We start from the raw sequence: 18,248 nt of genomic DNA, 5'->3' as shown, positions 1-18,248 counted from the left end.
CTGTGAGGTTGCCTATTGTGGCAGGAACAGGGCAGGAGAACTGGTGACAAAAGACATGGAGAAAGCTGAAGCATTCAATGCCTTCTTTGCCTCATTCTTTGTTGATAAGACTAGCCTTCAGGAGTATTGGGGCTCTCAGAGCAAGAGGAAGATATGGAGCAGGAAATATTCACCCACAGTGAAGAAGGTTCAGGTTTGGGAACATTTGAACAAAATGGGCAAAAACAAGTCCATGGGTGCTGGTGGGGTCCTAAGGGACAAGTTCTGGGGGAAGTGGCCAATATCATTGTAAGGCATTCTCAACTATCTTTAAAAGATTGTGGTGATCAAAAGTTCCCACGGAAAAAGGCAAACGTCACTGCAACCTTCAGGAAGGCCAGAAAGGATCTAGGGAAGTACAGGCTGGTCAGCCTCACCTGAGTCCCTGAGAAAGGAGGAAATCCACTGGAAAACATTTCCAAACATCATAAGGACAAAGAGGTCACTGGAAGCAGTCAGCGAGGATTTATGAAAGGGAAATCATGCATGACATCCTTCTACAAAAAGATGGCTGGATTAATGAGAAGAGTGGATGTTGCTTATCTTGACTTTAGTAAGGCTTTCAGCACCATTAGTCCCTTAATGCCCTCACAGGCAACCCAAGGAAGTGTAGGCTGGGTAAGTGGACAGTGAGATAGATTAGAAAAAGGCTGAACTCCAGGCTCGTAGGGCTGGGATCAGCAGCACATCTCACTGCCACTCACCAGTGGTGCATCCAAGGGGTCGACTTTAGGGCCACTTTCTTTATTAAGGGCCTGGCCAATGGGCCAGAGAGCACCTGGACAGGGGTGATGAACCAGAGCTGTGCTGCCTTGACAGGCTGGAGCAGCAGGCTGACAGGAGCCTGGGGAGGCCCAGCCAAGGCAGCTCTCGCTCTCCCAGGTGCAGTATGACATTCCCTGATGTGCAGTGTTTGAGCACTGCATTTTCAACAGTAGGACACATTAGGCAATTAGGAGTTGATTCACTTCCCTGGCACAGTATAGGTCAGTAAGTACTTGAGTAGCTATGTTGGCAGAGCAATTTATGCATTGCAAATCATTTCTCTGGCACAACCTTTGGTGTAATAAGCAGAAACCTTTAGGAAAAATAAATATTAAACTTTAGCACAAATATTTTTGCAGAACAAAAATATTGCTAAAAAGCCTAAAATATGTATTTTCTGTTTGTGGCCAAGATGTGAATTATTTTCCAACCCTACTAATAAATTTGTAATGAATAGTGAATAAGAAATTACAAATCTTACCATGACTTCTTTTGAGTTAAGGTCTGAAAAGCCAAAAATTGGCTATGTAGTTTTAGCTTCACACTACAGATATGTATTTACATGTTGTAAACTGAGAGAGCTTGGTGTTCAAGCCCAACCTGCAACTCCTATGATTTGATCCAAAGAAACATTAATATATGTCTGGATTTATTTTCCTCTTGCTTATTTCTGGAATGATACTAACAATTTACCTTTTATAATAATCTCTGCCATGATCATTTCCCTAATTGCCTGAACATCTCTTCTGAAACTATGACAACACTCCTAAGGTAACACTGATGCAGTAGAGAAGTTTTCTCTTAATTCTGTAAATCTTGGCCTGCATTATAAAGCAAAAAGCCTTCGGGAGAAAACTAAACTTGAAATTATAGTCTAGGATCTCACATTAAGATGAGGAGATTGGTCTTGTATTGCTTAAGTGAAACTCATAAACAACCTTTTCTCCTTCAAAAATTGTTGGCACACATTGCCACCAGTGTGCCAGAGTTTTGGGCTCCTTGTCTTTAACAGCAATACAATGGCTGTAGGTTTCAGGAGGAACAGCCTCCTCTGTGATACCCAAAGATCCATTACCTAGAAAGGGGTAGTTACTGTTGTGTTGTGGTAGTTAGGACTATTCATTTCTGACAAGGCTGTAAAAAGGACCAGAGGGTTTTCTGTGGAGAAACAGAGACCCAGGAAACAGCCATATGTAGGACTTCAGAACATGGGCTGAGATCATTTGGAATTTAATACAAAAGCAAATAAATTACTTGAGTTTCAGCTGAGTTTAGGTTCCAGCTCCACAGGTCTCATCAGATTTTCTTATGCTTGAATTTTTCCTAATTGATCATTTCATGTTTCAAGTATCCATTTAAAGCATAATGAAAATAGCTGGAGGAAAAATTACAAGGTGGGATTTTTTTGTGTCATTGAAATCTCTCTCATGTAGGTGTCACAAGCAGCTCATCCCAAAAGTTCCATCTGAAAATAGAACTCTCTTACCATGTAATAGCATGTTCTCTTGACAATCCTTCCTGTACTTCTTTTCAAAGGAGGAAATTTTCAATGGGTTCACAATGGTTTAAAAGTATAGAGGGGAAGTTTTGGCTGGATGTACAGAAGAAATTCTTCCCTGTGATGGTGGTGAGGCCCTGCACAGGTGGCCCAGAGAAGCTGTGGCTGCCCCATCCCTGGAAGTGTCCCAGGCCTTGGAGCACCTGGATAGTGGAAGGTGTCCCTGCCCATGGCAGGAGAAGGAACTGAATGGGCTTTAAGATCCCTTCCAACCTAACCTACTCTATGGTTCTGTGATTGTATTTCATGATGGACTTAAGCTTTCACTTAAAATCAGGCCTGCAACAGCCCAAGAGTTCAGAAATATAGGGGAAAACCAGACATGCTTGATCTCACATAGGATTTTATTTATTTAATGAGGATTAGACATTAATATATTGCTACCAATGTTAGTTTCCAATTCATGTAAGTTAATTTTTATAGTGCATGGCCACTGCAAACCCCAAAATATCCTGAATAGCAGTATGTGCTTATTTTGAAGGAAATGTAAACGATGAGCTATGATCAGACTTTGAAGCATCACAGAATTATCAAAGTTGGAAAAGACCTTTAAGCTCATCAAGCCCAACCATCAACCCAGCATCACCACCATGTTCACCACAAAACCATGTCATTTGTTTGACTGCCTCTGGTATTTCAAATATATATCCCATTCTTATTATTTTACATAGTTTTTCAGAGTGTTTACTTAAAATAGATTTTAGAATTAATAAAAATATGTCTTGTTCCATTTAGGATTTCATTAGTAAGTTAACTACAGATTAATGGTTCAGAAAAGTGGATTTTCATCTTTTCATCTCTTCATGCTTTCTCCGTAACTCCTTACCATACATCCCACATTTATTCAGTCCATGGTCAGTTTTCAGGTGACCACAGATCATACAACTAAACAGTGATAAAAAAAATTTGCAAATTGTCCTAAATTGATTGTTTGCTCCTAGAAAAAGCTGCTAAGTTAGTACTTGCCTGTAATGTCAAGGGTGAAGTGTTGCAGTAGTGAAAACTGCTGGATTCACCCAACAGTAACCAACCACACATCTCTCTGTTAACTCGCCTCCTGAGAAGAGTTACAGAAAGGACATTGTGTGCTTGCTGAGAGCACAAAGGGAAAGAAAAAGGTGTCTTTTTACTCTCCTTTGGTATGTGGTGACAGGGAAAACAATATAGCTGTAACCTCATGGGATAAGCGATGGGAAAGGGGCAAGAGGAGTAAGAGCTCTCGTGCTTGTTGCTTAACACAAAGCTTGAAATGTGGTTGAGGGAATTGATCCCAATTTTGATAACTGTGTTTATTGTATTTCCCTGAGCATAGCCCACAGGTTATTTGGAAGAACAAGTTTTGATTTGGCAGCAGCTGTGATTGTTTATATATACACAAATACATATGTCTGCATATGCTGGCAAGGCAAGGAGTTTACTGCAGCACATCCCCTCTTCCAGCAGTCACCAGATACAGCCCCACTGTCAGTCTCTGATTCCTTTCCTGATCCACTAACATTTCTCTGCTTGACTTTTTTTGTGGGATCCTTAAAAATTTAAGATCTCTGAAGCTCTCTTTTTGATGAATGGGTGTAATTTATGTCTGTTCTGTGCTCCTAATGATGATACAGATTTAAATATTTGACTAGACTCAAGAACCAATCCCTGTGGAAAATCCTATGAGCTTCACTTCTGAACCATGAAATGTAACAACTGCAACATCTCTACCAAGCTAAACCAGTTGTTTCTTATGGCAGTATGAAAATAAGCTGCTTAGTTCTGCTTTGCTTTTTGTACACTAAGGTGATCCCTCTTAGAGGAACTTTCTCTAGAGGAAATGCAAATGCAATGTGAGTAACACCATGATCCAGATCCCCTGGGAGTGTAATTGCAGCAGATTTTGTGGCTAGCAGTGAAAAAAAGAGGAAGAAAGGTTCTTTTAAACAGGAGTATTTTAAGGAGCATAGCACAGAAATCAGAATTAGGAGTCTGGAGGGAAGATGTGAGTGCGTGACAAGGCAGGGACTTGTCAGCCAGAATGGGTTAATGTGGTAACAAAACAGCAGCTCTTCTCCTCAGCCAAAAATGGAGCTTCTTAGCAATTCAGCTGCTTAATGCAATAGTACAAGCAGAAACCAAACACAGAGGTGAATTGCCTGAGGGTCTCACATATTTCAAAGCAGAGAAATGTAATGATATCTTTAAGAGGTATAGACAAGCCAAGGAATACCTGTGGCATCTAGAGAACATGTCTTATGAGGAGCAGCTGAGAGAGCTGGGGGAGCTGAGCCTGGAGAAAAGGAGGTTCAGGGGGAAACTTCTCAATCTCTACAACTCCTTGAGGAGGGAGAGGAGGGTGCAGCCAGGTGAGGGTCAGGCTGTGTTCCCAGGGAGCAAGAGACAGGACAAAGGCAAACAGCCTCAAGTAGTGCCAGAGGAGGCTGAGACTGGATGTTATGAAAAATTCCTTCACTAAAAGGGTTGCCAAGCATTTGAACAGGCTGCTCAGGGAAGAGGCTGAGGCACCAGCCCTGGAGGGATTTAACCAATATGTGGATGTGGCACCTGGGGACGTTAGTGATGGCTTTGGCAGTGCTGAATTAAAGGTTGGACTTGATCTTAGAGGCCTTTTCCAATCTAAAAAAAATCTATGATTCTCTCTGGTTAAAATACTAGAAATGCTGCTGAAATACTTAGGAATATTAACAATATTATCCTTGCTATCTTATTTATCCCATCTTCTCTGATAAAAAAAGCTTTGGTAAGTCAGTGACAGTTACTCAGATTATTGGCTGTTGCCATTGCTCCGACTTAAAAATACGTATTATATATTATGTAGATTATTTTCCTCACTATGCATGGTGACATGCTTTACCTTAGAAAAAAATTAAAAAAACAAAACATGAAATAATAAATAGGAGAGGAGAGTAGCTCAGTGTTTTAATTATAGAGCTTTAGGAGCTAGGTCATGGTCAGGCCATGTGACATACAAAAACTTGTTGCCTCTCATTCTGAGGCTGTTTGCTTTCACAGATCAGCAGGTAGAAAAGATTGTCATAGATTCTTTTTACAATAAGGGTAAAGTGTGCAAGAGAAAGAAATAACTGCTTTTTAAAAGGAGGTCACCAAATCATGAAGATACCCAAACAGATTTGGGACATGTGATGACATCTGTGCTCAATTAACAAAACAGCAAATCGAAGCACAGGTGAGGTCATGGAAGGCAATCTGCCTGGCCTGTGACACATGGCATTTTCTGCAGGTTGAGTCTGTGTTTGGGTCACAGATGATGGACCAAAGAGAATGAACAGCACCAGCAGCTCATCAGGCTGGAGGATACCAACACTGGTAGATATACCTGCAGGCAAGACAACACAGATGCTTGAGGTTGCCTGAGATATTGGATGCAGCAGCAGGGGGAATCTCCATATTCATTTATGATCACATTAGGATCACATTGTTGTTGTTGTTGCTGTTGTTGTTGTTGTTCTTCTTCTTCGTCTTTGTCTTCTTCTTCCTCTGTGCTAACCTAACTGAAGTCTAATACTGTTGGAAAAGAATTGGGGTGAACTTGCTTAAATGAGATCACCTTCTTTGCCAACTGTAGAGCCTGTAGCTTTTGTCCCTGAGTGGACCAGATGGTGGCATGTGAGAGCCCTCTGTTTTCAAGTAATTTCCTGAGCAGCCCCAGTGGTGCTCCTGACATCCTGCAGACAGTGACTCACAGAATAGTGGGCACTGCCACAGTGCTCCAGGACCGGGTCCCAGTCTGCAATTATTCCCATGGCAAATATGAGTGGCTCCATCCAGCTACTTTGGATTTAGATGGGTAAAAAAGAGATCAAAAAGCAGCTGCTTAATTTTTACATTTCCTGACTTCTCAGTGCATTTAAAAATCGTAACCTTCCTGCTCCTATGAGGTATGCTTTTGTACTTAGTGTTCAGATATAAATGCTGACAGCAGCCAGACCACAAATCTGGACCCATTAGTTTGCCAAAAAGGGATAGTGAAACAGCATGTTTATGCAAATGTTTTAGTGTCTCACAAATCCATGTAACTTAAAATTACACCCAGAATTACTACATGTGGCTTCTTCAAATGTGTCCTGGGCTAAATGCTTCTGAAATACTGACTGATTCATTGAGCCATGTATGTGAAGTACGTGGGCTAGGCCTAGATCTCAAAAATTTTCTTTAGTCTTTTGTATGAGGCAGCCCAAGGGACTGCTGGCCTTGTTTGGGTCTGGCAGAGCTATGTCTCTCTCCTAGGTGATGTGAAAGGTTTGAGACAGGAGAAAATCAGACACAGGAAGCATCTTGCATGATTTCCACCTGATTTTGTCCTTGACTTTGGTGGAGAAAAATACTCAAGTTTTCCATTTTAACACTTGTCACAAAACAAAAATGCAAAGCTCTCAAGGAGCGAATCTGCCAAGTGCAGCAAACCTCTTATGATTTTGTCCAGAAGAACATTTCAAGGGTTTCTTCTAACTCTTTTTTTTTTCATTCTACCCATTCAGAATGAATTTATCCTTACTCATATGCTGTAGGACAAAGCCACTGCCTGTATTATCCTGTATCATTCTCATTTAATTAATGGGAGAGAAGGGAAATAGTTCCTGCAGTGATGGTCATTTCAGGATCTCTAGAACATTGGCACAACAAACTATAGAAATAACTATTGTCAGAGTATTCTTTCTACACTTCTTTCTTCAATATAGCTGTCAGCATGTGTGGCATTCACTTCTCAAGCCATTTTATAGGCTGGATTTTAAAACTACAGCAAGAGAACTGTGTGAAAAGGCACTGCCACATGGACTGCCCATTGCAGTGTTTTCCCATTGCATCTTTTTTCCTGCCTTAGCAGGGTGCACCTCAACAGGAAAGAGAATGTTACTAATGGATTTGAATGCTGCATCACTGATGTGTGAATGTTTTCCATACTGTGGCATAGCATAGCAGAGAAAACACCATTTGCATTCCCACCTCCAGAGCAGAGTAAACTAGTGGAGTAGTGCAGAAAGCGTAGAATGCTATAACAGGATTGCTAAATGAAACCAGCAGCCTTTGCTCTCTAGGGCTTGGTGGTTGAACTGCAGGAGCTGCTCATGGGGTTGGTTAAAAATTGCCAGCAGTGAGTGATTTCAATGCTGTGCATTTCCGTGGTTCTCAGTTAGAGCAGTGCCTGCAATAATGTGATGTGTTGTTAGCAAAGTGCTTTAAATGCTACCATAAAGGAAGGCCAATTTAAGCAAGGCCTTTCTGTTTCAATACATCATCTGTCAAGCCCAGTCATTTTTATAAGATACAGGAGGGTAGCCAAGAAAGCTAAAGAAAATAAAATGTAAGTATAAATATATATATATATTTATATATATGCATATAAATTGTAGGGGGCAGGATGCTTAAAAAGTGTATTCATCAAATATGTCAGGCAAAGTGACTGTGGTGAGAAGTTTGCAATTTCACTTCATGCTGGAGATACTAGTTAGTGTTTGAACAGGACAGAAGTGTAATGTCATCACTGCCTTAGGAAAAGGTGCTGACAGCCTGCATAAGCAAACGTTTATGTCTCCCATCAGATCTCAGGCCAGTGTTCGTAGGGAACAGCTGCAGGAGCTCAGCAGGGACTCCATGATGGTACTGGTGTGCTGCCTTCTTGTGAAACATAGTCCCCAGCATGCAAGAGGAGTATATCTCAAATCATCCTTCCTTAAACTGTACATTTCCTTCTGAATCAAACACCCAAAACACTGTCAAAGCAGTCTGTTTGTCAGAAGGAGGTGTCTGTGGAGGGGAGTCCCCACCAGACCCCCCGTGCCTGCTGGTTGACCTTGGCTTCATGTGATTTTGACATTTGGGGACATCCTTTTCAGATGAGAGCAGTTTGGTAGCTGCCTACTCTGTAACACCAGGCCTAGAAAATAAACAGGAAGTGAGAATATATTTAGAACCTGATCTGGAGCCTTTGGAGTCAATGGCAAAGCTTGTGTTGACTTTGTTTTGTAGGTCCGAAGCTGTATCACTATTCTGTGTAGCCACATTGCGTCAAGGCACAGATAACTCCTCTTGACCCAGATGTGCCTCCCCAGGGTCCCCTCCCACACCCTACCTAGAGCCCAGGAGCCCAATGTCAGCATCAGTCCCTACCTGAACACTGCTGGAAGAGGGCTGGACTCTGGTTGTAGCACAGCTGAGGATCTGCTTGTTCTGGACCCTGCCCCATGTGTTGCCTCCTCAGTTTGACTCTGGCCCAGCATCATCCATAAGCCAGGCTGGGATGTGGGTCTCTGGCTGAACCTGGCTGCCCCTGGCCTGCCCTGCCACCTGGCTGGGATGTGGACACAGCTTACTTCTCCCTTACTGCTTCCTTCCTTATGTTCCTTCCAGTGTTGGTGAAGGAATGGCCACCATTCACATGAGGATGACATGGGAGCAGATGCAGAGATAGCTCCCTTTTCTCCTTGTGTCCAGTGGGGTTGTCCATCCATGACTCAGCACATTAATGATTCACAGATTGGTGTCATCTGATGTTCACAAGGGAAGGGTTGATTTTACTGATGCAATACAGATAGTTTCTACTGTTCCAAACAAAATGAGGTTTTCAACATGATAACAGGAATTTCATGGTGTTCCCAGGTGTGCTCTTGTACTCCTCCAAGCAATGTGTGCTCTGGGTTACCAAGGGAAATATCCTTCTGCCCTATGTAGAAGCAGTGTCACAGCATGCTTATTGAATTTATGCCCCCAAATAAAAAAAAATATACTGATTTTAGAATATATAGGAAGATTTTGCCATTTGCACCACTTATGTGTATTATAGATCTTCAAGATATTTTGTCTAAAAAGCTGTGTTTTATCCTTCTTTTACAAGCTTTCTTGCAAGCTATTTAGACCCAATAGATAAAATACCATTCCCTGGGCTCTACTGAACACCAAGGGTGGTGTAGCTCCCCCGGAATTAGCTAGATTCTCCTGCTAATCTCAGCAACCTATTTCTGTCCCAACAGGTGTAGTTCGCCAGGTGAGGCCCATAATTGGACCTTTCCATGCCATCCTGAAACTGGAGATGAACTATGTCATGGGTGGGGTGGTGTCTCACCGCAACATCGTCAACGTCCACGTCTTTGTGTCTGAGTACTGGTTCTGAGGGACACCCACAAGCAAGTGCTCCAGCCTGAAATGTTACCACAAGCTATTATGTCATATACTTGTTTTTAAAACCCAATAGTGTTCTTTCTTGTTTTATTTTTAAATATTTGGTTTATAGTTTAAGACAAATAACAAGCTATTATGTTGATTAGACATAGGGTGGAGCAAATTAAGTGAGCCTGATGTAGTTGTTTGTATAAATATGTAGTGTGTAAAACTGCTCAGCTGCCTGGTGAAATTTAAAACTTTTCTAAGTGTTTGGACAGATCTCAAATATTGCTCCTTGGCCAGATAACACGAGTGACAGGCTGTGGAACAAAATAGATGTCAGAATTCATTGGGATGAGTATATGGTGTCTTTGGATGGAAGAAACTGGATAAGGATTAATAATTTCACCTCAAATTAGCTACCTTGAAGAAGATTGTCAGAGAGTAATAAATAGTTAGGTTTGGGCCCTCTGAATAGGCCCCCAGAATTGCTAATTATTCCTGAAAAGTTCATCCTGGATATCTAAGAAGTGATATTCAGCTGCACCTACCAGAGGAAGTGCAAAATGAATTAGAAATACTTAGAGACTAACAAGCTATTGCACATATTAAAAAAATACTCCTTCTTTCTGGTACTTATTATTTCATTGTAAGATTGTTTGATTCTAATTAAACAAGTACCTCTCACTGAAATTAATCTGTTACAGGAACACAGAATATTGCTTAAATTCCAATCTCACCAGTACTCAGCAATACATGGGAAACTCAGACCATATCTCCTCTGTGTTATAAAGCTCCATGCCTTTTTAAAATTGTTAATAAAATTAGCATGTTAAACTGTATATTTTCTATGCACCAAACCAAGGCATATGTAATAATATAATGAAAATCTCACAAATAAATGAATGTTTAATGTATTTTCCGGGCATCAAAACACTGTATCTTTTTTATTACAGAACAGGAAATAAATAACTCCATGTTTCATTTTGTTATGTTTCTTAAGATACAAGGAAATAAAGAAGGTCAGATGGGAAATACTCTGAAGTATGCCATGGTTTCTGATTTCCAGGAAAACTATATGATACAGCTTTTGTGAGCAAATTCATCGTACACATACTCCTCACTCAAACCAAACATCCTCGGTCATTATTGGCACTAAGTATGAAACAGGCTGCTGTGAGAAGCTGTGGCTGCCCCAGCCCTGGAAGTGTCCAAGGCCAGGCTGGACGGGGCTTGAAGCAACCTGGGATAGTGGAAGGTGTCTCTGCCCATGGCAGGGGGTTGGAACTGGATGAACTTTAAGGTCAGTGCGATCCTGCTACCTTTACTTTTTAAATAAAATGTTTGTGGTCTGTGTCTGTTTGGGAGGATGTTATTGATGCAGAAAATAGCAGATGCCATTTTGCAGCAGAAAACAAGAGTGTGGGTTCTGAGGGATGTTTCTTTTGAGCACCAGCCTCTAGCAACCCTCTTGCAGTGTTTTAGCAGTTTGCATTTGGTATGCCAGAAATGGCTTTTACAGGGATGCTGACACATGACTTTTCTATATTCTGTGGTGGTGTTAAGCTACATTGGGTAGGAAAAAAGTGTTTATGTTTGCATTCACGTGCTGGAAAAGGATGGAGACGTTCATGCCATGCCCATATTGCCTTTTTCCTACCCATCTGAGCTTGAAAATTCATTTCAAGTCTCACTCTTGACACCAATGAGATCACTAATGCAGCTGGATAAGTAACCCAGCACTGGGATGCCCTCATCACTTAGGATGGGTTTTCCCAGCTTGGTGGGCTTTCATAGAGGTTAAACAAAGCATCAGTTCCCTTTGCAATTGGCTACGTCACATACAGAGCCAGTGGTGGTTTGCTGTGGTTGATGTGGTTCAGTTAACCCTTTTTTTGCTTGTGAATTGTGATAATACCACTTTTAGGAACAGCAGGGAAAATATTAACATAGTGAAAAATATGCAGTCTTATCTACTTTTTGCACAGTGGTCTCAAGACAAGAAAATGATGCTAAGGACAGCAGAGTAACTTCTTTTGGGGGACTTCAAAATTATTCTGAGATGATTCCAAGTAGCTACATGAGACAAGGCTGTTGGAATTCAGTAAAATCAAAATAAATAAGTGTGCTTCATAATACAATTGAAAAAAAAAATCAGCAAATAACAGCATTCTGCAATTTCTTTCTACTGTGGACAGATTTGTTATCTTGGTATTGTGTCTTCTCATCTATTTTCTGTAGCAAGGTTTGAGTTTGGGTCCACTGGCTGCCTGTTCCCTTTTGATTTTTAGCACATTCAACATCCAGAGCTCAAGGAGCATTTCAAACACCCAAAGGCACATGAGGTGTCCTGTTCAGGGCCAGGAGCTGGACTTCAATAATCTCTGTGGGTCCCTTCCAGCTCAGGATACTCTATGATTCTGTGGTAATAAATTAAACATACTTCTTTTGATTTGTAGAAAAGGCATTATCTCTGAAAGAAACAACAAAAGAAAACTTGTCTCTTCCATATACTGGCATTTTTGCTGGCTCTTCAAAAGGTATCAGCTCCAGTCTTCCAGAGGTGCTCATTTCAAGGGCTTGCAGTCAGTCACCTTCAAAGACAGTAGTTGATTGTTCTCTCTTGACCAAAGCTGATCAAGAGAGCTGGAGTGAGCACGGTTTTGATGTGCCAGAGCCCCTCCAGGCTGGCCAGCATGTGCCTAGCCATGGGTTAAGGAATGCTGCTTTCCCTAGGGAAAGGGAGAGGGACTAGAATGTGATTTATATTGCAGGGCCCCGAGTTTGGCTGAGGTTTCCAACCTGCCTACAGGCAGACCATGCCTCTGTGTCCTCAGCTCCTGTCCTCCCAGACAGAGGATGGGGGGGATGCCATTTCCTCCAGCTGCCCTCTGGTCTCTCCAGAGCAGGGCTCTCTGCTCTGACACAGCAAGGAATGCCAGAGCCCTTCCCACATCACTTCTGCTCTCCAAGTGCCTTTGTTCCTGCAGCCTGTGGTGAGAGCGGGAGGTGTGAGACTGCCTGAAAATTGCTGCTCCGAGACAGAGACATAAAGTACACCCACCAAGTCTCCAAAACTTTGGCCTGATGAAAGATCTTTTATTCCTGCTGTGGCTAAGAATGTGCTATCTCTTCTGTAATGACCTCCCTTTTTTTTTGCTTTCACCTTATCCTATTTCATTGGGGTTTTCCCCTTTTTCTTTATTGAAATCTCCTCTCCCTCTCCATATTTTCATTCTCTGCATCCATCTCTTTATTTTTTTCCTATCAACAATCATTTACTTGTAACTGAGCAATTGAAGTTAAATATGATCACCAGACCAAGAAGAGAGATATTGAGCAGCTGCAGAGGGAAATCCCATCCTGGGGTGACTGCAGACAGGCAAAGGTACATTTGCCTTCATACCCAAATGTTTTATCATGATACTCTGCATCACGGCCAGATCATGCCAGGAGGGACACTTTCATAGGACAGTTTCTGGCCACCTTATTTTAAACTTCATTCTTGGACCACATATTCTCTGAGGAAAGGCTGAGAGAATTGGGATTGTTCAGCCCAGAAAAGAGAAGCCATGGGGTGACCTAATTGCCCCTTCCAGTACCTGAAGGGCGCCCACAAAAAAGATGGAGAGAGACTACTTACAAAAGCCTGGAGTGACAGGACAAGGGGGAATGGACAGAAAAGAGGTTTATACTAGATATTAGAGAAAAAATTATTCTGTGTGAGGATGGTGAGGGCCTGCCACACATTGCCCAGAGAAGCTGTGGATGCCACATCCCTGGAAGTGTCCAAGAACAGGTTAGATGGGGCTTGGAGCAACCTGATCTAGTGGAAGGGGGTGGGACTGGATGAATTTTGAGGTCCCTTCCAACCCAAGACATTCTGGGATTCTATGATTTTTACATGGTGTTTGAGCCTGTGAGGGCAAAGCACAGTTACCCCACAATCACACCTAGCTTAAGTCTGGCTTTGGTATTGCTTGGATGGAAGGGGAGTCACTCCATTTAAATTAAAAACAATAAATCAAATGGAAAGTGATGCCTTTTTCAACCTAGAAATAAAACTCAAAATAGTTTTAATATAGGAGGCAATATAAAAGTGGATTCTGTATTGAAGCTCCAGGAGCAGTTATGGAAGAATGGCCAAAAAAGTCCACCCCCACAGAGGTGCATACATTTTTATGGGTTTCAGGAAATTTGCATAATTGATAAAAAGTACCAATTAGGAGGACAAGTGGTGATGCAATTCCCCCCAAGTCAAGCCCCTTCTCTGGAGCTCCACCCCCACTCCCCCCTGTTTGGTACTAGCTGTACTTCGTTTATGAAAATGTGTCTCAAAATGCTGTTTTCAGCCTTGGTTCCCAGAAAGAACTAAGATAGGATAGGGGCCTTGTACCCCCTGGGCTTGAAGCTTTGGAATTTGTTTTGTCTTCTTGCCTAGGGAAAGGGCAGGGAAACCATCGGGAAAACTAGCTATGAATGCAATAATAAGCTACAGAGCTCATTAAGCTAATAAGCAAATACATGTGTAAAGAATACTGAGAATATATAAAAGAAAAGAAGGTAAAAACCAATAGGCATCAAAGGAAAGCAGCTGTGGTGTATCACACCATAGGTGATGGGTATCTTGGCCTAGACATGCTCACAGAGCAACATTTGCAGGTTGGTCCTGAAGATGGTGGTAAGGGGTTTTTTTTGTCATTAGCTGACCTCACATGAGTGAGATCTTGTGCAGGTCATACAGTGATGGGCCGGTGGAAGAGCTGATAAAAGATTTTGGGTTCCTCCACTCAGGCAAAGCCAAAACCAACTTTATCTAAAGGCAGCCCACAAATGACCTTGGACCTGATGAGAACAACCACCCTTGACTCTGGATGTAAGTTAAATTACATGTTGCTGAATTGTCCTAATATTGCCAACATTTGAGCAGAAATTGTAATGATAAAAAAGCACTACTGTAATGGATACTATCATAACTCTGTAACTGCAGTTTAGGTTTTGAAAATTACAAATATGTATTTAACTAAGGCTAGCCAGAAAGTACTAAATGGTGCTTGAACTGTGGCCAGCTGTCTAGAAGCTAGAAATTAGAAAAAAATTGGGGTTTTTCTCTTCCAAAGAAAAACTGTGTACGTTTGTACCTATTGAGCTGGTGACCATTTGTTCAGCTCTACCAGGAAGCACCAGATTTTCTGTGGTATCGAGAGGATGAAGTAGTTTGTAAAACAACTGCCAAAAACTTGAAGAAAAATGGACTGTTTAGCCTTCAACCTATGATGCACTTTACATCTTACAGATTAGGGATCTCATTTGCAGCCACTAAATCTCATACTTTTTTTTTATCAGACCCCATCAGTTAACAAGTCATGGTAAACTTTGCTTTCTTTAGCAATGGTGAGTTTAATTTTGTCTTGAATTATATGCATTGATTGATTTTAGCAATGTTTCTTCAACTCATACAAGCAACTTGTTTTTTTCCAACTCACTGTAGAAAAATCCACAATGTAGAAGAATCTCTGGCTACCAAGCTCTCTAAATGTTTATGATTACGATTCTTTTTTATCTCTCCCCTGAGTAAGATTTACACCTGACCCCTTATTCCACTTCCCTCTCCTTAAGTTTCTCAGATGGGGAACAGCTGGGAACATGGAAAGAGTATTTCAGCTGCAGATGCCTGTGTCAGTCACAGAGAAATGAGATGTTTTGCCCCGTAAGCTACTGTGCTGTGGAGCTGCTGCCTCTGTGTCAGAGACCAGAGAAGGTGGTCATGGGGGTGAGATGGGCAGAAAGAGGCAGGAAAGTATCTGTGTTAGCAAGCTGGGAAGGGAATTTTAAAGTGGTCTGAGAGTATGTGGGCTTCCCTGAGCTCCTCCCAGGGAAAGGTTACACTGAAATCACTGGTGGCTGAGGCTTGTCTTTGGTTTTCATGCCTGGCCAAGTGCAGTTATCTGATAGGTGTGAGTGGCTACAAGATTGTTCCCATTGAAGGGCACTGAGAAAATGAGCTGCTTTTTTTCTCCCCTAAACCCACAAAATTTCCCAGATCTGCAGATGCACTGCTTACTGGAACAGGGTTAGAAAGCTGCTAAACCAGAGTTCCATGGACATGGGCTTACCTGGGCAGGGGCACAAGGACTCTGACCAGGCACACATAGTCAGGAGGAGACAGGATCTGTAAACCCCCTCTTTAGCAGTAGTGTTGTATTTGATGCTTGGAATAGAGGCTGCCTCTGCAGGAGCCTTTCTATTGGGAGAGAAATGGGAGAACAGCAGTTCCATGAGGTCAGCAGAGCCTCTCTGGTGTCTCTGCAGCAAAGCTCAGCCCCCTGTTCTCTGGACACCCATCTCCTCTGAGACATGGAGGCAGGGCTTTGGCAAGAGGGACTGGGACCTACCTGGTCTATGCTCTTTTCCATGGTGGTCGAGTATGACCTGGCAAAATAGAGAGGCTGTGGCACTGAACTGATCACCGTGTTCAGAGCCAGGGATGTCCAGCAGCCTGAGCGCAGCTGTGGGAACCCACGGAGGGGAGGAATGCCCTGGAAGAGCTCCTTGTGCCTCTGCTCTCACTCACACTGGGCTCAGTGTACCTGCCCTGCCTTCTACCTGCCCAGTTGAGGCAAGGCTGGGTGGTTTCTTTGGGGCCAGCCAAGGAGGTCCAGGGGCTGGAGGGTTCCAAAATTATCTAAAGCAGAATCATCCAATTACTCTCTGCAACTGCACTGGGGTCAGGACATTATAACTTTTGTTTCATCTTCTGTCAATAACATTAAAAGCCTAAACTGGTGTCTATTGAAGTCAATGAAGAGTTCCTGATTTATCAGGCACACAGCATTTCAAAGAGACCTTGGGCAAGTGTTTTACTTCTTCATGTTTTATCCATTCCTTCTGTGTATGGAGATTATATAGATAGTTATCTGTAAAACCCACATTCTGATATTTCATAAATAAAAGCTAGTTATACTGAACCCTCAGGTGGCAGACACTTTGAGAGAACATGGAAATATTATTAACTGTTTAGTCTTCAATATGTATCTTTAGCTGTATAAAAATGTTAAGAGAGGTTTTGGAAGTGTTTTAAATTCATAACCCAGAAACTTGACAGAAAGAGTGGAAAGGCTGTCTGGAACCACTGCAAGGTGGCAATAGCTACTGGGGAGGTCAGAAAGAAAAATATTTTCAGCAGAGGGCACAGCTTTGCCCCCATGATGTAGGGGGTGGGGGTGGGCTCATGGAGTGGCTTCCATTGGCTCTTGCTGTGGAATATCCTGAGCTGGGAAGATCCTGAAGGGTTGCTTTGATCCTGCAAAGCCAGTCCATGGACTCTGTACCCTGAAGTGCTCCCACCTGCAGCTCTTGGTCCCTAGGTCCTTTCCTTGAACTGTCAGAAGCCTTTAAAATGACAAATAACAACTTTGGGGTGAGAGAGGTAGTTTTCTCCTTATGAGTGGGAGAGAGAAAATACCATAACAAAAAAAGGTAAAGCATAGCTATAACCAAATTAGCCAATACTAATTTACAGGGCTGTGTTAGGGGCTATCAGATACATACCAGTTCAACAAATCACCTTCAAACACAGAGGCCTCACTCAAGGCTGGGTGTCTCACATATGTGAGATTAAAGGAAATCCAAGAATGCAATTATTTGCAGTATGTGAAAGAGTATACATCAGATTTTTTGAAGGAGTTTGTAAAAGCAGTCTGATTATTTGCAGTGATGTTCTGCTCATTTCATCTCCTTTGCAATTGTAATTGTATACATGTTTTCGTCCCTGCCCTCTACAGTTGTTTGGCACCTGCCAGGCTCTTTGGTGTTTCCTTTTGGAATATCATGTAAGCCACTGGGTTGATGTAAACTTGTCTGTTTGTTTGTAGCTGATAATTGTTCATGAAACTGAACTCATGCACAAATAAGGATCATTTGGGTAAATGCAGCCTTGGTTCTGACTCAGAAATGCACCACATTGAAATAACTGGGTAGTGTCTGTCTCTGAAGTTACACTGCATGGGTGTCTTGTCCACACAAATTTTTTTTATTCTCTTTTAGTGGTAGTTAATGGTCTGAATTTGCTTTATTGAAGTCCATGGAGCATTGTCATTAGTTTTGACCAGTAAATTTCATTAATGACTGAACATTTTTGCTAGCTCTCTCCTCACCCTCTGTTTTCTTTTTGATTCTTCTACAATGCTTAATGCACTAGATCCTCTATGACATATCAACTGTATTTTTATTTACCAAAAATGAAACTCTTGAGAGGGGGGAACCCAAGGAATATTTGACAGACTCTATGGATCAAAAGCTGTTTTCTACATGGCCAGATTCCTGAAGATCTGCAGGTGCCTAGAGACATTGTCATAAGAGTCAAGACAGATTAGCTATCTGTGGTATTAGGTAAATCAATGCTTTTTATTATCTACCCCTTAATCTCCCCAAAATTTGACTGTATAACAAATAAGAAAGTATGTGCTAAGGTATTTACAGAAAGGCATTTTTTAATGTCATTCTTCTGTGACTAGAACATGAAAAAACATACTGAACTTGCTAGAAAGTAACACTGTGTTTTGCCATTTTCCATCCTTAAATTTAAACCAGAGATTATGTATGTAAAGCTTGCAGCAAATTGAGCATGGTATTGACCCTCCAGTTGGGACTGAGGAATAGAAATGTCAGTATTTTATAAGAGTCAGAGACAACATGATTCAAATAAATACAACCAACCCACACAGAAGAGCAAACAGTCACTCATTAAAGAGTGGAAGAAAGTCAC

The 18,248-nt window shown here is 41.9% G+C and overlaps 1 protein-coding gene across 2 annotated transcripts in view; it reads left to right on the top strand.

Annotated features, from left to right (window-relative positions):
• The window catches only part of FBLN1 (fibulin 1), a 79,669-nt gene extending 69,153 nt beyond the window's left edge, over nucleotides 1–10,516 (top strand). For both annotated transcript variants that reach the window (XM_023919074.2, XM_023919076.2), the window contains exon 17: nucleotides 9,352–10,516. In XM_023919074.2, the coding sequence (XP_023774842.1) occupies nucleotides 9,352–9,491 (140 nt within the window). In that variant the 3' untranslated portion in view covers nucleotides 9,492–10,516. The remainder of the gene's footprint in view (nucleotides 1–9,351) is intronic.
• The last annotated feature ends 7,732 nt before the right edge of the window (nucleotides 10,517–18,248 follow it).

Source organism: Cyanistes caeruleus, chromosome 4 (genome assembly GCF_971803275.1).
Source record: "Cyanistes caeruleus chromosome 4, bCyaCae1.hap1.1, whole genome shotgun sequence".
Classification (NCBI taxonomy): domain Eukaryota; kingdom Metazoa; phylum Chordata; class Aves; order Passeriformes; family Paridae; genus Cyanistes; species Cyanistes caeruleus.
The sequence above is the reverse complement of the archived record's forward strand: the minus strand, read 5'-3'. Positions and strand labels throughout refer to the sequence as shown.